The sequence below is a fragment of the Blennius ocellaris genome (assembly GCF_963422515.1).
Source record: "Blennius ocellaris genome assembly, chromosome: 12".
Classification (NCBI taxonomy): domain Eukaryota; kingdom Metazoa; phylum Chordata; class Actinopteri; order Blenniiformes; family Blenniidae; genus Blennius; species Blennius ocellaris.
Window position 1 is genome coordinate 10,184,763 of NC_137661.1, and position 27,125 is coordinate 10,211,887.

General features: G+C 39.9%; 1 protein-coding gene across 9 annotated transcripts in view; it reads right to left on the minus strand.

The window, feature by feature from the left end:
- The window catches only part of sgip1a (SH3GL interacting endocytic adaptor 1a), a 50,002-nt gene extending 24,483 nt beyond the window's left edge, over window positions 1–25,519 (minus strand). For 7 of the 9 annotated variants that reach the window (XR_013936844.1, XM_080505761.1, XM_080505760.1 and 4 more), the window contains exons 1-4: window positions 25,335–25,519; window positions 24,432–24,476; window positions 541–604; window positions 78–102 (exon numbers count right to left, since the gene is read on the minus strand). Coding sequence is in view for 8 of the 9 variants with exons in the window: in XM_080505761.1 (XP_080361887.1) it covers window positions 78–102; window positions 541–604; window positions 24,432–24,441 (99 nt within the window). In the remaining variant the exon portion in view is untranslated. Of the gene's footprint in view, window positions 1–77; window positions 103–540; window positions 605–24,431; window positions 24,788–25,334 lie in introns of those variants that run through there. The other 2 variants (XM_080505764.1, XM_080505758.1) reach the window with 1 other exon arrangement.
- Window positions 25,520–27,125: the final 1,606 nt, after the last annotated feature.

The following is a 27,125-nucleotide window of genomic DNA, read 5'->3' on the forward strand; positions in this document are numbered from 1 at the left end:
GCACATTTCTATGTATATGTATATGTATATGTATATGTATATGTATATGTATATGTATGATGATTTGCATTACTTACACCCCCATCTCTGTCTGGTGACCCACTGGACAAAGAAAAAACAAAGCAAAACATCCAAGTCAGTAAACACATCTGCTATTCATAATGAAATCCCTTCGTTAACTAGTTGAGATAAAATCGCTTAAAAGCCTATTCGGGGATATCCTTCTCACATAACCTTGCTCACTCCTTAATTCACTCACAAAGCACACTAACACCGACATTGCTGCAGACAAAACCTTTTTCAGCACCTCTGAATGAATCACAGTTCCAATCTGTTATACATCATTATTGATCTCAGAGAAACAGAATTCACCAGTAAGCATTTCTTATTGATCCTGTCGAGGTTCCATATCTGTTTTTTTGCTTTATACACAATCACTGTAAATTTGAATTTACGGCATATCACCAGATACAACAATGTGAATTAGCAATACGTCTTTGTTTGGCTCAAAGTAGAATCCCAAAGAGAAATTTGACTTACGCAGAGTCATTGTCTTTCTCTTTCTTCCGTATCCCAAAGGCCTTCCTGGTACGCTTTTTCAATCCTTAGAAAACAAAAGAGGGAAATGATCAGTTATTGCAATGAGAGACACCAAAGACTTGACCAACTGCTGTGGGTGGGTGGATCAAAGGCTAGGTGGGGTGAAATGACTCTTATACGATAGCTGTTTGGGTTTTCCAAGTAATAAATGTAGGAAGTCTTTAAGTAGTGTTCCAAAAATGTCTTACAAATGCCTTCCCAAGAAAACAAAATGGACTGTTTGCTTATCTAGCAGCACAGAGAAGGAAGCACCAGAAAACAACAAGATCTCCATCTGTACTGATTCAGTGAAGATAAAATTTTCACACATTTCACAGATGCGCTTTGTCTCCCTGTCACTCAAAAATGTCTCATAACTTCTCTCCCCCAACAATGACAAGTCGTGTGCCACTATGATGTTATCTCAACAAATTACACATACAAGCCCGTCCACATTGACGCATCACCTCAACCTCAACACAATATTATTTTCGGAATACCTTTTACTCCACTCATTCACACACCGAGTGGACTGTGCCTTCACAGAGTCAAAATATTTTTTCCACGCCAATTGAAATACAAACGAGTTCCACATGCTACCACCTGTTTCTTACCCCAAATAAAAGCCCAGTTGTCCCCTTCCATTTCTTCTCTGATAATGCCTTTACCCTCATTCTTCCTCGTCTCCGTTTGGTAGTGAACTCAACACATAATCTCTTCCTCATAACAAATGCAGACGAGGACTGAGCCGCAGATCAGGAACCTGATGCTACGTCCCTCTAACACGCACAAACACATGCTCACATAAAGACAAAGGCGCGCGCACACACACATGCACACACACACACTCACACACACACACACACACAGATAAGGTATCACACTTTTGGTCTTGACAATAGTGACAACACATGAATTATAGAAAAATGTCAACATCTTGGTAGATAATCCAAAAATGACATGATTTATTAAAACTTCATGATATATATTATAACGACAAAATTGACAACTGGATACAAAAATGTTGTAATTAAAAAAAAAATCCCTTGTCTACATGTATTTCTCTTTCTACATATGACTTATTCGCTTAGTGGTGTAGTGGTTAGCAGTCTTGCATCATAGTAAAAAGGTTGTGGGTTTGAGTTCAGACTGGACTCATTGTTCTCAGTGTGTTTTCTGTCCAGGAACCCCTCCTTACTCCTACTGTCAAAAACATCAGTTTGAAAATAATTGGTGATTCTGAACTGCCAGTCAGGGTGAAGGTGAGTGCGTGAATGTCCGTGTCTCTGTGTTTGGCCTTAGATATCTAGAATTGCGCCAGGGCCTTGTGACCCTGAACAGGCTCAGGCAATGCGGAGGATGGATGGATATATTTCTTAACTTGTACTCATTTTGCAAGATGTTTTTGGTCAAAATGAAAAATCAATCAAAGACAGCTTCCGGGACCTTAAATACTTGCTTATTGATTCTGCTGACATATCTGGCCTTGCTTGCATCTCACTAACAGTCACTCAAACCTTCAGTAAATAGCCAAGCTTGTAGGAGGACAAACATCATCAACATTGATGGTTTGTTTAGGTATCCAAGCAAAGAGTTTTGACCTTGTCTACAAAAATAGAGGTATGCTTATCCTTCTGATTTGATTCTTATTGAGTAAACAACTACATAAAGACAAGTCAAGACCATGGTGAATATTTCCAGACGCTCATAAGAAGCACAACTTGTTTGGTACAGGAGGTATAACGATTATAACTCAATATGGACCATTAAGACTATTTTTACGGAATGGGTGCAGTCTGTAAAACAAGGACATTTGTCTAATTAGATATTACCCATCAACCCAAATTCAAATCACAAGAGGTGGGTAGAATTCTTGCCCCTTCTCTGCTGAAAAGGTTGTGATTTCATGAGGTTGGCGCAACATCATCACTGAAGCAATAACAAAGCGAGGTAGACAAAGTGATTCAATGGTTCTATAACCCGAAGACAAATCTTCTCTCCACTGATACAATCTCCCTTGTATGCATCTTGCCAGGTCAGCTCCATATTTTTGCTGAATTTTCAATATAATCTACTTGCTCCATGGAAGCAGTTCCGTTTCTATTAACAGTAGTGCATGCATTATGGCTTTTATTTGAGGATGCGATTGAACCACACTGACATTCACTGCACCTGCTGACCAACCTGCTATTAATCCTGTGAAATGAATTATATATCAAACATTAGTACTGGGGATAAATAACATGTCAGGTCTGAATTAATCGAAAAGTAAAAGGGCAATATCTGTGAACTAATTTGCATGTCTGTGACCTTTCTATTTGTGAGAAATAAATTTGATATAAGCGCTTAAGGTTTGAAATATTAGATGATGAGTGATGTCATTTTGTTCTACGTGTTATAACTATCTTATATTGACACTGTTAACACAGTTTATCTCTCAAGAGATAAAACAGTTCGGAGGGCTTTCAAAATAAAGGACATTGAAAAGGCAAGAGGTCAATAACTCCCACCAGGGTCAGACACAGGTCCTGGAGGGCTGCAGTTCTGCATATGTTGAATGTTTCTTTGCTCCAACATGCTTTTACTGGATGCATCATGATGAAGCTCTGCTGAAAACCTGATAAGGAGCCAATCATTACAATCAGGTGTGTTGAAGCAGGGGACATTGAAACCATGCAGGACTGAATCATCCCACTTGTGTGGGCGTCTGTGAGCACACACTATACAGTATGTGACCATTCTGTTGATGTTTACAGGAACTCAGGGGAACACACAAAACAAGGTTTTAGTTTCTTCTCCCAACTTATTGAAGACTTTATTTTGGGGAAACGAAACTGAAAATTTCCTCTTTTAATCTGTGGATTAAACATTTGAACATGTTCCCTTCATCTGATCTGAAACTCAACCAGTCTGTCTGAAGCCTGTTGCTCTCACAGCATCTTTTCATGCGGATGGCTTTGATGAATAATCTTCTCCATTTCTCACCCCTCTGTTGGCCTCCCCTCTTTTTTCTCTTTATGTGTCCTTCCCTTCCCTGTAAAACCACCATTGCCCGAAGCAAGAGCTGACAGATTTACAGCTCTGTTGATGAAAGAGAGCTGTGAGAATGTGTTTTCGAATGTGTCGGCGTGTGCATGGCAACAGCACACTACGAGTCAGAATGATTATTCAATTTTCTTTTGTGGTCTTTACCCCTTGTTTTCTTCCGAGTTGTAAACTTTGCTTTTCCATCTTTGATGTTTGGATTGCTTGACTTTTGCAGATAACATTTATTTACAAAAAAACACACAAACAAATGTTTTGTTTGCATGTCTATCAAGTAAAGATAACAATAGTAGCTGAATAATCGCTGAATCCAATTCAACAATTAGATTATTACTTAACTGAAATGGCAAAGTGATGCAAAACCACAGGAAATTTGGAAGCTTTGAGGCAAGAGTTTAGAATCAGAGAAGGGAATAACATAGTTTACAACACACAGTTTAATGACTTGATGACTTCCGTTCTGGAGGACACTAGCACGAGTGCTAATGTAATTAGGGGTCTCCTCTCAAGTCAGAGTAATGTAATTCTAGGAAAAGCCAACGGACATGAAGTCCAAACAAACAGGACACTGCCAAACCTAAAAAACTCAATGACATTTGAGGAGCAGCAGCACACCTTTTAGTTTGTAGTGCTATATGTCTGCTGTGAAAATCAATGATTTCTTTGTTTTCCGTCTCTCTAATGCGACAGTGGGACACAGCAATAAGATCTGGGAAATTATTTTCGAAAAATGTAAATGTGCTTCCTGAAAAGAGTTAAACTTCTTTTAGAAAGCGTTTTCAAATATAGAAAACAGACTGACGACAGGATGGAAAATACCCTGGGCAGCAATGGATGTGTTGAATTAAAAAAAGAAAAAAAAGAAATTTACAGGATAGCTTCACTTCTGGAAAGGCAGAGCAGATATCATTTAAAGAGCTGCTTTCAACTGGAAAGAGATGAAGAGGTTCTATCAGCCAACCTCCCCGCAAAACACACACAGACAAACACACATATCGAACGCTGCCAGCCACAGTCGGGCAGATCAGGCCAGGCCACTCCAAGCTCTGAATGGGAGAACTGTGCTGCTGTGCATAGTAAGTAGAAAGAGTTATAGTGCACCACTCGGATTCAAAGGTGCTGAATAGTTGCAGTGAACAAACAAAATAAAACATGGTTTTGGTTTTTGAATACTATTTCATCAACTCAAATTTCTCTAGCAATCACAACAGGGTTTTTTTTTTTGCCCCGATGTTCAATCCATTTTTTTTTCTCTAAAAGAGTGTATCTGCATTAAAACATGTTGCAGCTTGCTGGGGGGGGGGTGACTGACATGACAGATTTACATAGTGAAGTCAACGTGTCAGGTTGAGGGCATTGAACCATGTGGTTGGGTGACAAATTAGGAGAAGCATATGTAGCCACCAACAGGCAGACGAGGAGACAAGTGATGAGTGGAACCAGCTGAGGCTGATGGGTAAAATTACAACCGTAAACATTTTAATCTGCAGAGAGGCCATAAGCAACAGTTGTGAACTGTCAGACAATTAGGCAGTCAAACTGATAAAATACAAACGGAGAGGTAGACAGTAATATAGCAATCAGGAGGTTTGAAAGCCTGTTTTGTTGTGGTGACTCATCCGTGCTCCTGGCCCTGACGGAAATGAGTAGAAACAGTCAGGTGAGGAAAGATATGCTGCTCAAGAATTGCAAACGCACTGCAATGACCTCACAATGCTGTGGTGATGCAGAGGCGCAAAAATGCTCTCATGTAATGAGCAGAAAAGGGATGTGCACTGATGAAATGCAGCATCCATTATTTATGTACAGATTGTTTGAGGAAAATGCAGAGTGAGTAACAACCACGTACCATAGAATTATGAAAAGGCATGGATAAAGATTTGTTTGATGTTGACGGACATCTGGATCATTTCATGATTTTGTCTTTTCTTTAAAACAGCTCTTCTCTACCACCAATTGCACAGGATGGGAGTGGTTAACACCATTTTACACATTACATTTCCTTGATAATGTTTTTATATATACTGTACCATAACTATGACCTGTCAGACTCCAACACAAAGATTGGGACAGAATCTGAAATTTCAGGAAAGAAGATGAGAAGAGCTTGCCTATATGGATGCTTGCGTCCCATTATTTTGCTCCCCAAACAAATCTAAGAAGCCATGCATAAGAAAATACCCAAAATGTCCACAGGCATCACAAGCCCCTTCGCTGTATGTATGAGAGCCGGTATCAGTATGGAGGAGACAGAAAGGTGGTGTCATTTGCATTTGAGCTAAAATTAGGACTTGACTGTTCCGTCCAGGTGGCTGCACTGTGAGCCATCAAGTGTAATATTTGCACACTATACACAGTGTATACACACATTACAAAACCTGGGATTTTAATGGTATGCATCTATTTTATTGCTCAGATTAAACAAAAATAAAGAAAAAAAGTGACGTCACCCACCTTCAAGGAAAGTGGGTCAGGGCCAGAAACCATATAAGCAGTGTTGGGAGTTGATAAAGAGATGAACAAAAGCCTGGTGATGGTGCATCATGGGTGCACCCACTCACGTCTGACTCAATGTCTCTGAGATCATCGACATTTTAGATGTTGCAGGTACAGACAAGCCGTGACTCTCTCAAAAGTCACTAAGAAAAGGTATCGTTTTTAAGCTTTCCAAAATAAAGTCCAACCATTTCAAAACAAAAACAAAACAGAATATTGACGCTCTCAAGCAAGCCAATGTCACTACAAAATCAGCTGACTGTTTTTGAACGTTTTCCCCACATTCCTCCAGTCCCTCCAGAGTATCTCAGACATTCTGAACTCTCCTTCTGCTGTTTGTTTTGCGTAGTTCAAATTTGTTTCATAGACTTTTCTTACTGGCACCATTGTGCTGTCAGTCAAATACAGTTATAATAGGGGTTGTCACAACCTTATGTTGTCATACAGTCTCATCTAATAGTCCCAGATGGTATGAAGTGGCATGTTTTTTCTATAAATGTTAGCAGTGGTGGTCTAGTGAGAGGACCGAGAGAGAAATGGACTTGAGCTCAGAAGTATGCAGGTTTGTTTGACAGTAACTTACAAGCTGTGAAAATGTGTAAAACATGAGGATAACCGCATCTGCTAAAAAGGTGTACACATGGCTGTTGCTAGAATATAGTTGTTATACAAACATTTCATAACCAGTTTCCTTTGCTGTGGATGATGTTCAGCAATCAGTTGGCTACAGCGACAAAGGACAAACAAGCCAAGCCCTTTGAATATGTTGTCTTAGGCCCTGTTTACAGGACAACGTTTCACGTGACAACACCTAATCCTTTAAAAAAAAAAAAGGAGTGTGTTTTCACTGCAGCAGCAGACACAGGGACAATGATGTACTTAGTATGCCAGGCCATGGGAGGATGCTGTTGCTTGATTTTGTAATGAAACCACACAGACCTGTGCAGAGAGAATACACTATAAACATGAAGGAAATGGAGAGAACTCGACACCCACATGGACTGATGACGCATCAGATGCTATTAGAGGTGAGTCTCAACTATAAAACTACTGATATGGACGATAAAACTAGAATACTGACCGCGAGTCATACCACTGCGGGTCGCCATGTTTGTTTACAAGGGAACGGGAGGGGAGAGTTGCGCACGCGCAGTAACAGGCTGAATAGCCTCCATCAGTCTCTGAAGGAGGGATGAGCGGCCGTGAAAGAAACTTTCCACTTCGGGAGCCGGATTAAAAACTTTGCAGATACAGTGGATCCGCACACTGGTGCTGTGTAAACGAACCCCCCACAAGTCAAGAAAGTTTTGCGGATAGACTCGTAATCGTCGTAGTGTAAACGGGGCCTTAGGGTACATAGGAATGCTATGTAGCTGCTAAGCATACCTGTGGTCCTTAACACCTCACAGTAAATGGTGAAAAAAAAAAAAGACCTTGCACATGAATAACAGCCATCAAAATGGCAGTTCCAAATTACTATTTTGGTGTATTCAAAGATAAAACTGAATTTACTTATACAAAAAATTATCTTCTTGTCTTTCCCCCAAATAATGTTGGAGAATTTGAAAAAGTCACAAATCCCTATTCGTTACCTTATTAGCGTTATTCAATTACAAATAATCAAATTGAAGCTTGTCTGATCAGATTACTTTTAAAACTGAGAACATTGTCAAATATTTTTGTTTTTATCCGTAAAAGTAATTCTGAATCAAGAGCCATTTCAGACAGGGTTGCAACCCGTAGAAATGTAGATTGCCGCTATTTGTTGAATTTCGGAACAGGACATTACTTGGTTTGTACAGTACTACTTGAAGGGACAACTCGGTTACATAAGGCATTCCCAGCCCTTAACCCTCACAACTAAAAGCCTCACCATGACCACGACTCAACCGTAAACTGAAGTAACCCTAGCCTGAAAAATGTAACAGCTGTGGTTCCAGTGGCCGCCATTTCAGCTCTTACAAAAGTGGAGTTGCATATCCGACAAACACCTCAGATAAATAACGTTAAATGTTCTTCTAGGATGTTGGTGATCTTTGGGCTTGCAGAGGGGGCTACGTTAATAATAGACATAACTGTACCAGAAAACACAGCATGGACTCAGAAAACCTTTTAGAAAACCATTGTCTGAAAACACACTACAATGTGCAAACCACAGCAGCAATTTAAAGCTGTAACATGTAAAAAGCCATTTGTGGACATGGTTCAAAAAACCTTGCCATATTTTCAGGGCCAAACCTCACTGAAAATGGACCAAGGCAAAAATAAAAACCGTTCCGTGGTTAGATGAGTCAAACGTTTGAATGTTTGGGGGTTTTGGATGTCATGTCCTGTAGACTGAGGATGGGAGAAGACTACGTTCAAAATCCAGCTTCCATGGCTTTGCAGTGTGGCCTCGCTGTTGCATCGGCATGTCTGCAGTTTGAGTCTTTCACCGGTTTGAGGTATTATTTAATGCATCACAAAAAGTCAGACATAAAAATATCCAAAACAAAAACAAACGATTGTTGAGAAGCGAGAATTATTTTTATGTATCAACACTCACATTCAGGGCTGGACATCAACAAGCACCAACCTTCAGAATGTGGCTTAGAAACTGTGAAAGGGTTAAGTTTTCTCACCTCTCTTTCTTTTCTTTTACATGTTAAGCACCTTAAACAACCTTGTCACAATGCAACAGCGAAGAACTACAAGTCCTACTACAAGAATTTCAAAAGGTTGTAAACCTTCTTTTTTGTAGATAATAGTTCCACCGTAAACCCCTTTTATTGGACAATAACCAAAATCATCATGCAGCTGCAGGTTAAGCCTGGAGGTCAGTTGTTCAAATTCTGCTCCCAAGGAAACACTTGTGACAGGATAGGATGAGATGAAGACGAAATGTTCATGACATTTTATCTCAAAAACAACGGCCAAATATACGACATGAAACTCCAGCTGGACAGCGCTAAAACAAACATGTTGAGGCCCCAGAAGCCTTGGTCCAAGCGAGCGACCCCTGCCACCAGCAGAATTGTAGATTTACATGGATTCAAGTGTCCATTTAGATCAATGGAACTGTGTTACTGTGGCTCTTTGGGCGTGTTCACCTTCTCCTGTTTGGTCCTGATCAGTTCTCTTTGGGGAAAAAACATTTCGCTTTGGCGAAGTGAACACGCCCACGAACTCTGATCCGGAACTAACAAGAGATCTCTGGTCTCCTTGAAAATGTGGGTCTTGGCTGGTTTGCATGCGATCTTTCTAGTGGGTGGGGTGAGAGAACATGATGTTGTGCGCAATGCACTTTGGTGACATTTACCAGGTGGTTTGGTCAGTTCTCACAAGTGAATGTGAACACCGCCTGAACCAAATGAAGGGGTGAAAATTCTCGGCTCCCCTCACTCCAAAGTGAACAGAGCTCCGGAAAAAACTAATGTGAACGGTACCTTAAACGCTTGTTGGACCCAGAAAAGTTTTTTTGGGTGTCTATTTTTTTCACAGTATTCACATAATTCATGTACAATTCAAAATCCCTGACTGTCTTTGTGAAAATGTGGAAAATAAATTAAATGAATGCAATAAAATTGCTGACTTGGTGATAAGTGGAAATAGGATTTATCATTGAACTAATATACACTACAAAATGAGAACGGTGAGGTTGAGATGATTTAGTTACAGAGGCGGAAGGGATGGAGGGTTTATGAAGGCCGATGAGGATCATGGATGCAGTGAGGAAGGCAAGTGGTGAGATGAAATGAGGTTACAGGAGACAAAGGGCATTGGAAAATGATTTGCTGTGGCAACCCCTGACAAGAAAATGCCTAAAGAAGAATAAAAAGATAAACACCAGAAAACCTAACAGCGCTGGCAATAAATGATAGAAAATGCTGTAAACTTTACTCTACACCCATTTCTGCATCTTCTCTCTGTGTTCTGCTTCTTCTTCTTTCTTTTTTCTGCTCCCAATGGAAATTTGACTTCCTGTGTACATATAAATATGATGGCCAAGCGGTATGATAAATACAATTGCCTTTTGTACAAGAAGTCCTCTTGAAAACGTAAACTTGTTTAGAGGGACAGCTCTTCATAGATTACCACTGCTTTATTACACTGCAGATAAAATAGTAGCTCCACTAGCACCACTACTGACAGAGACTTTGTTCCCAGTCTATTTTATGTTGCTTGATTTAATAAAAAAAAAAAAAACAGATTAGGCTGCCACAGTGATTATATTAATATTTACTGATACTTTAGCTGATCATTTTGATCATTTACAGTGGTACAACTCAGTGCATCGCACTGTGCTGAAAAAGTATGACAGTAAAGTGCGCACTGCAGGAATGTGACTGTTAATACAGCAAAATCACTTACTTTTCAACAAAACCAAAATGGAAGAAATCTAACTTATGTATGAATATAAAGAAAGCAGTTGATACAAAAATGATTGCCATCCTCATTGACACCATGTGTTTAAACAGGCAACCACAGCTGTACTGATACTGCCAACTAAATTATGCTCAGCAGAAGCAAAAGAAATTGCAATCATAATTAAGTTTACCAGTTATGAGCACAAGGATTTTTACTTTTTTTTTTTTTTTTTTTTTAACTCCAATCCCTCAACAGTCACAATGTCTTTTGATAAATAAGGTCTCCAGATATATTAATGCATTTGTACTTTTACAAAAGTGTTTATACTCAATCAACAGCAAATCAGAGTTCAGCAGAGGCTATATCGTGTGCATTTGTATTGAGTTTGCTTTTGCTAGTCTAAACTCGTAACAAAAATAAAACCTGCATGTAGGTGAGAGGGCGAGTCCCAGTTAAGGAAATGAACTGTTGATCAGCAGTCAGATTATAAATCTACACACAATGGGAGATTTCCACAAGCTGCATGCATGGGTGGTGGGTGGGGTGTGTGTGCGTGTGTGTGTGTGTGTGTGTGTGTGTGTGTGTGTGTACACTCAACATTTACAGTTAAAAATGAATCAGTTCATCCCAGTGGTGTTCTTGTGCAGATGAGGCTCGACAGAATGTTGATATGTATCGGTGGATCAGATACAGCCTAGTCACGTCCTCCTTCCATGTGCCCCAAGGGGAGAACAGGAAATAATATTGTTTGGAGAGAAACAATTACCAAAATGAGGGCAAAAGAGGGGGTGGGTGGTGTGTGTGTGTGTGTGTGTGTATGTGTATACACCCAACATTTAAGGTTAAAAATGAATCAGTTCATTCCTACACCAGTTTCTCGCAAGAATCGGGATCCTAAAAGGCTGGCCTAAATTCCTGTGGATTACATTTGCCTTACTACGTCTCAAAAATCTAATCTCGGTCTAATTTGGTTAAGGCAGACCGCTGACTACACCCTTCCCCTGTTCACACCCAGATTATAGGTTTGACCAGATTTTGGTTGACAAAGGAATGTCCTGATGGCTTATGGTTCATTAAGGACACGGAGCAATAAAACCTCTGAGAACACAATTTCACATTCAGTCTTAAAATAAATATCCCGAAAAGGTGAAGCACTGTTCGTCAGTGAAGGAAGCCAGGATTGGGGTGGGGGGTGGGGGGTGGGGGGTAAATAGTAGAAATGGGACAGGCAGAAAGAGCGAGTGGTGAAACCACAAGATCTGGAACCACTTTGAGAGAACACACCATTACACCATCAATTCCAACGACACCCCGACACCCAACAATTAAAGAAATGCTTATGCAACCCAATTATAGTCTGAGGCTGCACATACAGTCTTTGTCTACCTGACTGCATGATATGGCTTTAGGGCAGGTCGACAACTATCCACCTAGAATAATAACAGAATCCCTGTAGGAAGAGAGACTGTCCTACTAACTAATCCAGATTGTGCACTCAGTTCATGCAGACTTTAGATTATCTATAGAATTTGTGCCATTTGCTAAATTCTTTGCTTTTGATAAGGTGTATTCACAAAAATGACGAGAATTCTTGACCAAATTGAAGACTTTCTTTTCATTATATCCCTTCAATTTGTTTTAAAAACCACCAAGATGTGGTGCAGTCTGTATGTATAGCGAACATATGCGTGGAAGCTATACTAAGGCACTAAAAGAAAAGAAAACAATGTTGCTGGGGACTGTTGTATAACAAGCCAGTACATGTGTGTAACAGAAGAGGCCATTGCAGGAGAATCCTGCAGCCGTGAAGGAATGGAAAATGGAAGACTGGGTGACGCCAACAGCATTCCTCAAGTAGCTGCATGTGTACACAGACACACGAAACAATAGCATACACAGATGCATGCAGGCTTGCAACATGCTGCTTTGTTGTTGTCCTCCTCTGAAACCACGCAATGGGTGTTTTCAACGCTGGAATAACTCGGATACGTCTTCCTGCTATGGCCAAGGCCGTCATGCCTATTGTAAATATTTTGTGAGAAACTATCAAATAAGCACAAGAAAGGTGGATATATTGCTTTAAATATACACTGTAAAACCCCTCGGGCGGCAAATATTGTACTTACATTTCATCAGCAAAAAGCAAAAAACCTATAATAGTTCTAACCAATTCATAACACTGCCATTCTTGTGCTTGCAATTAACATGATACAAGAAGGACAACAGGGATATAAATAACTAAATAAAAGCGAACACATTTAAACCTTTACAATCCAGAACGAGGCACGGTCCACCAGAAGGTGCGAACGATGTTTCTTGAGATACAGGACTAATAGGCAAGTCTATCTGAGGACCTTTCTTTTCCTGTTTTGATTGAGATGGATTAAAGACTTTGTCACAGAGGGGTTTTTGAGATCTTTTTTAGAAGGATGCCACAAAAGTAAAACTATGAATAAATTAGCAATCGAGTGACTAATGGGGCACGTAGTCCTTGTCAAAATGCTATAAGTTGGTAGGAGAGAAAAGTGGATATTTTAAAGCTTTTTACCTGCTCCATCTCTTCTTATGCTCTCTTCATTAATATTAGGACAAAGTCATTACAAATGTGTAATTTGGGAAGACACTTCAAAATAACTTCACCAACAAGATAAGGCAACTTTAGTTGACTAATATTGCTTTTTTTCCCCCAAGTCAGTTTACCACTTCAACTTAATCTGAATATCTAAGAACATAATCTCAGGATTTGCCTCATGAAGTTAAAGGACAGCATAACTGAACAAGGCATACACTGTGGGGAAGTGAGGGGCAGCAGATAATAGAGTGATTATTTCTGTTGACACCCCAGCTGACTTAACACTCAAACATTTCTTATCACTTCTCCTTTCAACACTTCCAGGCAGAGCAGATAACACTTGGCTTGACAGTCGAACTACACAAGTTGCTTCCGAACTGTTAAGGATTTTTACACAACCGCTAATAAGAAAATAAGGATCAGTCTGGGGCATTAATGTGGAGGAACTCCCTTGAGGATGCAGGTGTAAATGGCATTAAACGGTACAAACAGAATATCGATTATCCTTTACAGGCGGCTTTCATTAGATACAAAAACTGAATAGTAGTGTGTCTTGGACTGTGACCAGAGAGGATTTTGTGTGATTTGCACTCACAGATGTGTATTTTTCTTTCGGTTGCAGCTCTCACTGTACTTCCAATTCCCAGGTCCCCCCTCCTCCTTGACCTCCACCTTCAGTCCCCCTCCATGCTGATACGGTGAAAATCAATGGCTCCTCTGTTCTGTGCACTGTCTGCTAATGAAATCCTATCTGCTATGAGTCATCCATCTGATAGCAGCTGGGGCAATGACTGGCAGATGGACCCACTCCTGAACATCATTTGTGATTTGGGAAAAACAAAAACAACCATGCACAACTTAATGGGCACATTCAGCTCCTACAAACATAAATGTGTCACATGCGGTTGTAAAAACTGACAACTGAGAACCCAGTATGGAAATATTGAGGACATTAAATTGACTAACGCTCACTCCTCGATGGAGTGCCAGCCTCTGGTGAAAGTATTTTGCAAAGGTTTTCATATGTGATATATTTCACTTATTTTTTGTACAATCATTCAAAAACACATTCTATAATCTTTTATTTTATTTTCTATTAATCAAAGGTATCTTGTATGAGAAAATTTTAAATATCACAGCGAAGTGTGGATTTCATTTCCATTCGTAAGGTTCGGTATAGTCCTCCAACTTTACAGGATGTTTCCACACAAAATGTACATGTATTGTAAAACTCAAGCCGTTACGGCAATTAAAGGACTGACAAATAAAACTGAATAGTATAAAATATCTCTACCCAAATGCATGCTGAAAAGATGGGCCTGAATCTCGTGCAACTCCAAAGTGAGGCGGCCACGAGTTCAATGGTACAGCATCCTTTAGTGCAGGGCTGGAGAATCCTGGTCCTCCAGAGCCGCAGTCCTGCACAGTTTCAATGTGTCCTCGCATCAACACAGCTGACGGCAATTAGTGGCTCGTTATCCAGCTTTCTGCAGCGCCTTCATGAGAACTCAGGTGTGTCTGAGCAGGGAAACGTCGAAAACATGCAGGACTGCGGCCCTCCAGGACCAGGGTTCCCTACCCCTGCTGTAGTGGAAACTCCTCCATTGTAGTGTCAATGAATATCTGCTTTTGAAAGATCATTAGGCAGTAATGCAGTTTCAGGGCAAGAACTCCAGTATGTTTTTTTTTTTTTTTACATCCATGCAGACGTGGTGTTTAAGCAAAAATATAAATGTAGCCAAATATATTGTCCAGGCTTGAGTCGACCCAAGCACATATCAAATTATTATTTCTATATTTTTTGATTAAAAAAATATAAAATTAAAATAAAAGTGAAGAACTGCATACAAAGTTCATTTCAAACACAATCCAAACAGTGCACATAACGACAGGACTGAGGCGAAAGCACTGTGATGGACAGGCACAAATGAAAATCAGCTTTCTACAGTAGTACTTTTAATCAATTGTTACGAAGCCCAATATTGTGCACATTGAATAAAAGGTGGTAAAATACAAGCACTTTGCACTTTTTACACATGGAGCACGCATATACTGTATGTCTCAAACTATATTTTCACAAAACTGAAACTCACCATGCAAACATGTCACATACAACTGGTGATTCTCTCTCTCTCTCTCTCTCTCTCTCTCTCCCTCTCTCTCCAACCTTTGAATCCGTGTCTCATCAAAACATCTCTCCAGCCACCCAGTATCAGTCTAAACCCTGCTAATCTCTTCCTGTAGCTGTGCCTCTGCGTCACAGCGCCAGTGCATCCTCTCCTGATTGAAACTGACATCTGTTTGCACTGGTATAGCTTGTAGCCACGCAGTACAAATACACAGCGAGCACTCCACCCAGACAATCTAGAGATACGGCGAAGAGGTCATGTATCACATGTCGAGGTACAAAAAGAGACCGATTTTCCTAATTAATACACCACTGAAGACAAGTTTATTGATTAATGTTTCTTTCAACAGTTTTTTTTTTCTATTATTCAATTTTTCTTATACACAATAAAAAATGTTTTAATGCTCTACACATATTATGGACAAAAGTACAAATGTCTTTAAATACTCTAAGAAAACATGCTCAAACTCAGTGTTTATATTTTTGGACAATGAAAGGGCATCGTGTTCTTTTAACGGTCAGAAAAATAAGAGAATCAAAAACAACTGTAATGGATGCCATCGTCAGACATGTTATGGTTCAATGAGCATTATTAACAATTTCCACAAAGGAAATGAAAGTCTTTTTTCAAAGCACCGGTATTTCTTTATATTCCTCACCAGTTACATTCCAATGAATTGCCAAACAACTTCAAGTCGTTTCCCAGGGGATGTTTAAAAGATATTCCCGAGAACCAAGGGCAGCACGAACCGGAATAGATGAAAGCTGAAGTGAAGGGAGTATTCCAAAATAACACTAAACGGCTAGTCATCCAAAACCTTGACTTCATGACTGTTGGCTTACATGCATGCTTTTTTTTTTTTTTTTTTAATCCAGATAGTCACATCATTATATAGCCAAATAAATCCAACTTCCCTGAGAAGTTTTCCCTGTGACCATGCAGATTTATTAATTTTTTCAATAGTATGAAAGATAACCCGTTTACACCTGGTGTTAACATGCGTTTCATTATTTTCAAATAGTTTTCATAAAGATTTAATTATGTAAAACAGAAAAGCATGCAAGACAATTTGGGTGGTTTTTTTTTTTTGGGGGGGGGCAATTTTACCAGTAAGTAGTGTTTACCATAGACTGAAACTGATTATGTTAAGCCGGAGCACTGTGCTAACTGGAGAAATGCAGACAAACGATGGAAAAAGAAATATAAAAAAATGACAATGTCTGAAATGATCACAAAACACACCAAAAATAACGTAAAGGTGAGTTTGATTTGATATAAATTGTGGTGTTGTTTTCTGCAACAATGTTGGTGAAGTGGAATTCTGAGATTGTGACGACCTTCATTGCCACTGTGAGACGGCTGCTCTTATTTGTGGCCCAAAATTAATAATCTTAGGAAGATGGCAGGGTCAAGATGCTTCTAAATGAGCGTTTTCTCTTGCCCACGCCGTCAAAACTGAATCCTAAAGCTGCCAATGGTTCAATAAGGAGTTAACCATTTCAGAAATTCAGATCCTGGAGAGCCAAAGCCAATGAGATGTGTGTAAAACCATTCACGTTCCTCATTTAAAAACTACCTTTCTCACATGAGCCGACACTAAAATTGCCACATAAAGTGACTCAACAAAATCTAGAATTTTCTGTCCACCTTTATTGGGCTGTTGTGACACTGCTGCTACACATGCAGCTGCATCACTCTCGTACTAATGTGCTTTTCACATTTTACCTGCCTGCATCTTTTCATTTACCCTCTTCCTCACTCATCTTTTTATCTGTATTTTTGTTCCTGGAATGACCTTATAGCATACTCGTTGCAGACCCTGTTACTGTACATACTTTAATTAGATGTAGTGAACTGCTTTCTGAGATACACTGCTTCAGACTCTGTCAAATAAACTATAATAAGCAGCATTTTATAATGGGTGCCTCCAGTCCCAGAGCCGATACAGAACATTAGGATGTAAGGCATTTTAATCCATGGTGATGAAATGTTAGTATTTTCAACCAACAGACCAATATTTTGACATCATTACCTCATAATGATGAGTTCGTATCTGCATTATTTGCAGAGCTCCATTATTTAAACCAAACTGGTTGGGGAGAAGTGAAAGTCTGAATGTTTTCAGTATGTCAATATCAACTAAATGTTCTTTCTGCAGCTGTTTGCCTTCACTTTGTAGCTAAAGGTTGTACACATTAGTTTGACCTCGGATATTTAAAAACAAAATTAAACTATGTTTTGGGGGGGTCGTTATGACCAAAGCTGGTTTAAAGACTTGTAGTGACATTAATATGACAGAATCCAGCACTCTGGATTTACCTCCTTCCATTTCTTTTCCATAGCACAGAATAAACAGAAAGTTATTAAGATTATTACGAATTGATGCCGCACCAACAGTGAATTTAGTGTTGGAGGGGCAAAAATCACAGGTTTTGAAGGCAAACCTATATGAGAGAAAAAATTTTACACCAGAAAAATGTTGGTTCAATCTTTGTGCAGTTTGCTGTTAAGTTATTTAGAGCTCTTTAATGGAAAAAGTAAAACATTTTTTTTATAAAACCCCAGTGCAATAAAAATGCATAGAAAATCACCTTGTAAAATCAACTATGTGCAATTGTTCTTTTTCATAAATTAACTAAATGTAATTCAACTTGTGATACTAAAGAAAGCTATTCTTAAAGAAAAGAAAATCAAGCTGGATTTCATAAATTAAGTTGGAAACATAATAAGTGTACCACATCCCCCCTGAGATGCCACTGGATTAGACAGACATGTCTGTTTATCTGGGTCTGAATACTGGACATCATTACATAAGCTGTGTGTGTGTGTGTGTGTGTGTGTGTGTGTGTGTGTGTGTGTGTGTGTGTGTGTGTGTGTGTGTGTGGGAGAGAGAGAGAGGGAGAGAGAAACAAAGTTGAATTGGTCGATCCGTTGTGCATGTGAATACATATATTGTGGAAAAAAACCAACTCTTCAACTGCTCCTCTCCTGCAGCTTAACCCCAACATTCTTTTGGGTTCCTGTCACACAATAAGAGATTTTACATTCAACCATAAAACAACCCTAAACAACTAATAGGAAATGAATGCATGTGCCTAAAATATTGTAGCCTCACTTGTTCGAAGCCTTGAACAGTTAAGTCAATATTGGAGAAAGACAGTGAGTCACACTCGTCATTTCTCTTGATGAAACACTCAGACGAAGCCTACTACCTCCTCATCTCTTATGTGCTTCAATTAAGACTCCATGTAGGATTTGAATTTTAAGTGTGATTTGAAGTCCTGTAATCGTGTTTAGAAAGAGCTAGACAGGAGGCAGTAATCCTCTCGAAAGGCAGGAGGATACAGAAGGGATGTGTCCATTACATTTGTAAAAGATACGCTGCTCTTTATCCTACCACAACAACAAAAAAGGCCCCAAAAGCTGGTGAGAACCATTTCCAACGTAGTGGTGCATGGAAGTTGGGTCAAGTTAAAAAAAAAAAAAATCATTAGCTGGCTATATTGGTGAAAGATTATTAAATACTGCATCAGCAGGTGTTATCCAAAAAAACATAAACAAAATACTTGATGCACACCTGATTATTTTTCTTGATCCTTGACCATGTTTGGTCACAAAAATAAAGTACAAAGGACACAACATGAATGTGCACTGGGAACTCAGATTCCACCAATGCCGACTCTCAAAACCATTTTCGATGCTATGGTGAATTTGGTCTCCGCGGTTAAGTTGTCAAGCAAGCATCATTCGGGGGTCAACACAAGAGGATGCAACGCAAAGTAGTTCTATCATTCTATACATCTTATTCTATGTCGTCTTCGTATTCTATATAACAAGATTACAGACAGAGACAACCAGTCAAGGGTCCGGATGCACCTTTTCATTCAATGTCTTTTCTTTCTTCGACTATTTACATTATAGATTCTCACTGAAAGCATCAATAGTATGAATGAACACATTCTTATGTAGTAAACAAGAAAGTACTCGGTGGAAGAGACTGACAAAAGGCAGTATTTTTGCTGCTAAAGCCAGTTTAAGTCACAGCAACTTCATTTCACTGCACAGTTTAAGGCAGCGTCTTTTAGACGGTCAATCTTTGAAAAAGACGAGTGAAAAAATAGCACCACCTTGCTGAAAGCCGTCTCTAACTTATGTGTACAGTAGAACCTCGGCCGAGCGGACAAATAGTCGAGGATGGAGAGGTTTTGACTTGACACACCTTAATGAGCAGACAGCCTCCGGCAGCACGGAGCTGCTGTGACGTTTACTTCAGTCAAACAAAAAGCCTGCGGACCAAAACTGGCTTCAAGCTCCAATCAAGGCCCGGAAACCACGAAGCAAGGTGGTTTTATAGTTTTTTTTTTTTTTTATTTCACTGTATTTTGCAGCAGAATGTTTCATTAAAATTGACTTTATCTTGTGATCTTTATTAGTACCAACTGTGTGATCTTGCAAAATTCCTCCCGCACACTGTGGCCACAACAAAGAAACACTTCCAAGTGTAAATTAAAAGGTTATTACAGCATTATTTTACCAGTTCAGCCCACTAGAGATGAAACTGGACTGTATGTGGCTCCTGAAGTTACATCTTATTTTGTATTTATTTTGTATACCTCTTTGAATATGTTAAATTCATGTATATACTGTATATTGTATATCATCATACTGGTTCAGTTATGTGCTTTTAAATAAGTATGTTTCTTCCATAACATTATTTGGTGTTTGGTTCGTTCAATAGCAACTCGTCCTACAATTTATCACGTCACAATGTAGTATTTAGTGGTCAGAAATGCATTAGATTGCATCGTTTTAGCTCAAAGAGCCTGAACCCACTGGTGAAAAAAAATCCTAGCGGAAACATTGGATTGTTTATATGTATTTTAACTCTGGGGACAATTACAGCAATAAAGTTGCACTTTTGACAATACATATGATGTCTGCAGTCATTTTTTACTCCATTGAGAAAAAAAAATCTAAACTAAAATGTCTTTTTTTAAATCATAGCTTTATCTTGTAGGCCAAATCGTCCAGCCCTACTGTGTCCCAACCTGACTTCTGCAGAACACAACCGATGGTCCCAACCCCAGAGGAGGCTGAGGGTTTTCAGCGCTGTCAACAAAGCAATGGGTGGCGACTTCGAGGATTCTACAATATAAAATGTTTTGAATTATTTTCCCGACCGTGATTCAAATCTTTATTCCTTCATAGATTTAATGCCTTCTGAGACCATCGACAATGGAGATAGTCCAGGATATAAAGAACAAACATTGAATTAGAAGGTGTGTCCAAACGTTTGACTGGTAGTGTGTATCTCTAAACACAACATCTTCAATCCATGGCACCAGGCTTTAAAATGCTTCTGGCATAAAATGCTTAAGCAATCTATATGTCACCACAGACCAATGCAACACTGGCAATCTTGAAATAATGACGGGTTAATGTGAAGAAACCATCCAAGTACGCTGCGCATAAGAAAATGTTTAATCCGCAGTTTTCAGCAGTAGTGTGTTTATGCTTTTAACACTTTAAGAGATGTGATGTCCTTACATTTTTTTATGATTTGCTGATTCAGCAGATTTTACCTAATGATTTTTTTTGGCCATGACATAACGCGTCAATTCAAAACGGATTCATATTTAAACAGCTTTATCAACAAAAAGTCCTATACACACAGATATTTTAGAAATCGGTGGAAGCCATAATATAGAATTAAGTTGGCTCAACGTCGATTTGGAAAATAAGTGGAGCCCACCATATGGCCCGATGTCCCCACTGCCCTCTGCTGTGCAGCATTCCAGTCAAGGGTTTATCCAAGTTTCCGCCAAGCTCTAAATACTGGGCCTCCCTGTGACAGTCTAATTCCAACTCCTCCGAACCAGGATTAACTACTATTTAGACTATTCAAAAGCAAAGCTAGTATCTGTAACAAGCTTATTCATTACAACCACCAAATGGTGCAACATTCGGACTGAATCCAGACTCGTGCTAATCTTAGAACACTGACACTACAATTTTAACATTCTAATTTTGCAGACACGAGAAATGCCTTGACACCACTAAAGGTTTTTCATGATCGTCAAGATGTGCAACTTAGACCAATATGACACTCAAAATTAGTTAAGGACGAAACACAAAAGTGTGTGACTTAAGCTAAAATAGAATGTTTCTACTCTTGTATTACACTATTTTCTTTGGTGGTAATGGTTGCAAGACAGGGCAAAGGGAAGAGAGGAAGTTTTGACTGGCTGATACAGCCCGAGGAAAGGTCAGGTCATGAGTTAGGCATTGGGATTTAAATTGCACGGTACTATAAAATTCACCGCACACACAACTTAGTTTAGTCTTACTGTAACTATTCATAGAGCTCGCGGAAAACCCTGCACAGTTAATAACTCGATTGGGCAAGGGTTTTTTTTTTACCCGAGAGAAATCGTTGTATCAGCTGATAAAATAAATTCACACGAAGACAAACTTTTCCGTCTAAATATGTAATAATTTAACTTTCAGTGGCAACTCAACAAACCTGTTTGATAGCCTGGAGCCTAAACATGCACTGTGCTGGAGACGACAATCGTGTGTTTAAGATTTAGATGCTGGTTCCTGTTCCATTTCAAACAAACACCAAAAAAACTGCTTCCTTTTTCTGCGTAACCCAGAAGAACAAGCAGAAAAAGAGAGAACCTGATGTCCATTTATAAAACTGAAAATGCTAGGGCACTTGAGATGTAGAACAGTCTATCCACTCACTGATAGACGACTGACTCACCCACATTTATTTCACGACCAACGCAACTATTAGTTTGGTACCTCGCTTAACATTATTAATTTCTTTGATCCATTTTCCTTCTATCTTGTGTGTGTCATTTGCGTATAAGCTCCTGAATGTTTGACCTTTCCTATTTCATATTACAATCAAGCAACCACCAGGTCTCTTGCCCTGTGCGACTCAGAGACAAGCATGCTGGCCATGGCATTGGGCTTAAAAAAGCAGAGCTAACCAGGATTAGCATCCAATTTTAACACCTGAACGTAATCCTGGCCTCACACAGCCCACACTAAGCCTGCGCTAGCCATGCTAAAGGAAGCCAGGCTGCTTGCAGACGTTTTCTTTTTTTTTTTTTTTTTCTGCTTCCAACTGTTACCTAACAACCTGGCTCGTGACAAATGCAGTCGATGACAGGTCAGCACACTTGTAGAGGAGGAGGAGTATAAGAATGGCTCATCCTTTTTTTCACCTAAAGTGGGAGAGTTTGTTACTGGAAAAATTATAATTTTGGTCAAATTGATCAATTCTGTGACTGATTTCTCTTCTTGGCATCATTGCTGTTGAGATTTTTTCTTTTTTTTTAATAATTTTGTAATAACTATAACAATCATGGCGGATTAATGTGACATGGAAAAATACATTATCTAGAGAACAGTTTTTTTTATATGATACCATTACCCTATCATCATTGAAAACCCAAACTAATTTCCATGGGAAAACACTTGATAAACAGCATTAACAGCTAAAAATATGGCAGTAAATTTAGCTGTGATGCTGCCTATTGTGTGAAGCATTAATTTATCAGGCATACACGTTAAGAGTCCATGTAGTATAAACACAACTCTGTACCACCTATGTACTCAATAGGACAGAAAAGAAATTCACTCATCACAAAAATCACAGCCTATTGACAACATAATTTGTATAATGACAAGTGTGACAATCAGAGACTCTGGTAATGGTAACCACATCTTGCTCCACGCTGTCAGGGTTACTATTGTGTTTCATAAAAAACCAACACGGCAACAAACAACAACCAAATATTCAAGTGATGCCGTTTTTCGTACCAGCTAGGCCACTAAAGAGGCTATATCAAATAACCAGGTTTCCAACAAAGCTAATCTCCAAAAAATAGTAACCTGAATATCACACAATTAAAGCATTGTCAGGTTCAGCAGATCGAAACTACCACTGGGTGTGACAATGATTTCAACTCAAAACACTCAGTACTTCGAGACTGTGAATTAAAAACTACTCAAACAAAATGCAGCTGGATGGGGACAGTAAAACAGGCATCATCAAGAAGCAGCAACAAAGATCCAAACCTTTAAATCAAATCAGTTTTCCACATGAACCCACATTGCCACTGCCAATGAGCATGTGGCAGGAATATACACAAAGGCCTATGACTCGATATACAGACATGCACCCATTCAATAAAGTACACCACGCATACAACTGGGCAACATGCTAATAACATTCTCGCTTGGCAGCAGATGCACTGGGTTCATTTACTAAATGCACCGGAATGAACCAGATTGAACATCATCTCACGTCTATGTGCCGTACAGTGTTGTTGTTTTTTTTTTTAAATATGCATCGGGCCTGCGCTTTTATATTTACAGCCTTATAATGCTCCCTGTAGAATCTTACATAATTCAAGGTTTTTTGAAAACGTCAGCTTCATTGTTTATGTTGTTGCTATTGCTATAACTGACATTTAAGCATGAACTATTCGCACAATATAATGGGTAGGAAATGAAATATAAGATGGATGGATAGGGATTTTTGTGTGCCATCTGTAATGTTACAGGGAGTTATTCCATTATCATTGTCCTGCCCCTGATGATGTCATCAATTAAAGGGACACGATGCTAAAATAATCTGCAATTTTCTTCGTTATCACTCCAATCAACCCGACTGGGGTGGATCAGTTAAGCCATGGGTGGGTGCATATGTAGGTATGCACTCCGCAGTGGAGAAGGCAATCCAAACACAAGTGCCGTGCTACACAGCGATGGAGTGCGTGCACGCAGCAAAGTCATACTGCACAGACATGGGTTTTAGAAAACACCGTACAAAAAGAATTCATACTGGTGAGCCAGCTGGGCACATAAGCCCTCCTGCACATTAATTCCAAATAATCCTTTACGATGAGAAGCGGGAAAAAAAGGGGGGTGACGGGGTGTACGGTCAAATACACACACATTCACAAAGGTGCACACGCTTCAATTAGTCCTGCCATTGTGCCCCTGTGGAAGACATTCACTGGTGGTGCCCTTTTCCTGGGAATAACATGCAAGTCACTGAGATTCATGGACCTAAAATAGCATGGCAGCTTATGACATTTGAACCCCCCCCAAATCCACACACTAACAGACACACCACACCAGCCAGCAGATCAAGCACTGTAGGACAAGGACATAAAGCAGGATTACCCTGAATAACAAATAGGAGGGGGTAGCATTGTAGTAACAGTGAAAAAAATGTATATTACCTTCCATCATGTTTGCAGATTTGCATTCCTCTAGCTCCAAGGAACCTGAAATGAAAGCAGGACGTGTAGGGAGGGGGAGAAGAAAAAAAAAAAAAAAGCCCCTGGTTACTGATATACAGTAGAATTGATGGACAGCAGAGCAGCTGTGTGCTAGTGGCTAACGCCCTGGCTAACTGTGATTCTCCAACACCCCCAGAGGTCTCCTGTCAACCAGCCCAGGAGGGTGAGAGACATACAGAGAAAGAGAGAGAGAGAGAGAGAGCAATAGAGAGAGGGAGACAGAAAAAAAATAAAGAGGAGGGGTAGGGGCTAGACTAGCTGTCGACCAGAGTTCCAGATTAAGCCATGGATGCTGCTGCTGCTGCTGCTGCGGCTCTAACCTACACAGAGCTGAGGATGCTGAGAGGTTGGGGGGAAAAGCTAACAGGAGAGAAAAAAAAAAACAGAGGCTGGGTAGGGAGAGGGACCGTGAGGGAGGCGGAGAGACTGTGAGGGAGGGAGGGAGGGAGGAAGGGAGGGAGGAAGGGAGGAAGGGTGGGAGGAAGGGAGGAGGGGGGGGGGGGGGGGTGTTTGCCCGTGTGTGTGCGTGTGGAGAGAGGGGGGGGGAGTGTAGAGCTGAGGAGGGACGGAGGCAGTCTGCTGAGGTCACACACGGCTTCAGCCAATCCCTGCAGGTCTTTCCGGAGTCACATGGCTTGCAGCTTGGATCTCCTGACACTACAGACTGGGACGACGCTACATTAGTCAACCCAGTCTTACTTGACAAATAACTGTGAGGCTTTGCTGAGCACACATGCATCTTCATACATCCAAAAACAGGCATGAAAGTCAACAGACATGCACAAGATAAACACAGAAATGTGGTACACCCACAAAGACACACACCCCTCCCCTTCACCCTACCTTATGTCAGTGCTGTGAGCTGTGCCTTCCCAGTGGTGAATGACAAATTACTCGGTGGCAAACAAAACCATGTGCGTGTGGGAATCAGCTAACTGCTTGTGTTGACAACACACGCACGCTATCACGACACGCTAATGCACTGTCCACTGCAGTGACTATTTCTGTAGTATCTACCTTTGTGTGCCTCCCCCTCTGTCCCGTGTTCTGTGGAATATCGGTATGGCTTCACACTGCTCTCTTCACCTACTCTCCCCTCCGCTTCCCACCCCACCCTCTCTGCCTGCCTGCCTCTTTTACTCAGCTGCCTTTTTCAGTCCCTGCACCGGGGCTGAAATCAATCACCGTGACGTCATGGCAACGCAGGCTACAGCTGCAACCAACAAACAGGAAGGCTTGAGCATAAGACCAGCCTCCGAAGAGGGTTGTGCACTTGTGTTTGTGTGTGTGTGTGTGGTGATTAATTTTCTATGAGAGGGGTGGGTATACAGGGAGGGTGGCTGTTGGGGCTTGAATGAATGTTTATGTGGGCAATCAGGAAAACGACAGACGAATCCGTGAATGACACTTTGTTTTGAATGAATGACAAATGTCCATCAGTTTGTGTCTATCGATTTGCGTGCCAGTGTTAACACAGCAATTATTTAAATTCTTATAATTTAATAATAGCAGCAACATTTGTTTTATTCACCTTCACAGTAAAGTTCTAAATGCTTATGACAACAACAGTAATTTAAATATTGGTAGTCAAAACAGCACCAATATTTGCATGTTCACAATCAAGTTTTTGATGACTTGTAAACAAGATTAAAATGTTTTGAGATAAAACTTATAATGTGTATGGTCAGATAGATAAGAAACAATTAAAAGACATATATATATATATATATATAAATAAAACAGTAACAGCTATTCCAAAAAGTGAGATATTATGAAGACAATATCCATCTACTCAAAGTCTCAATATTATTTCTATAAACTGTAAATGTGATTTTACAGAGTGACTCTAGTCAACCTGCTAGTGGACATTTACAGCACTTATAGTGCCTGTTTGCCGCCACATAACTCCGACAATTCAATGCAAACTGTAACGAGGCAAGTACACAAACAATATTTAGTCCCGATTAATAATTAGTTTATACATTTTTTTTTGGTATATAAATCTAGCTTATAGAGACTGTAATTCTTCACATATTTAAAGAAATATCACAAAAATAATGACATTGGTCACTGTGAATACTGTGTAAAGAAATATTGCGCCCAGAAGCAGGGAGAACATATGGTCGTCATTCATGCAGCATCCATGGGTATGTTTTGCACGCTGTGTGAATCTAGAAAAATCTTATAGTTGATGACAGCTTATTTACAGAACGGTGAATCTGTGATTTCTGTTCATCCATGCTTGAAACCTCTCAAGTCATCAAGTCATACTCGAGCCCATTTCAATGTGTTTTCATCAAATGCTTCTCTCTTACAAAATACAATCCTGCCTCCTTTTATTCTTGTTTTCCTCCTATTCTTGCTTTCAGTGAGTTATTTTTGTCATACTGCCTCCATGTTGCTCATTCTGTCACTTGCCTCCTCCCTCCTTTCATCCTTCTGTCGCTCAGCTCCTCTGTATTAACAACAGCAGATGCTCCTAAATAGAGGATTCCTACCCCCATTCACTTAATTTTGGCCGGTCCACAGTCTCACTCAATCCAAGGCTGTATTTAGTGGCCTTCTCATCCCCCTCTCAATCTTCTCCCTAATTCTACATTTCAATTCTCATTCTCTTCTCTCATTTTCTTCCAT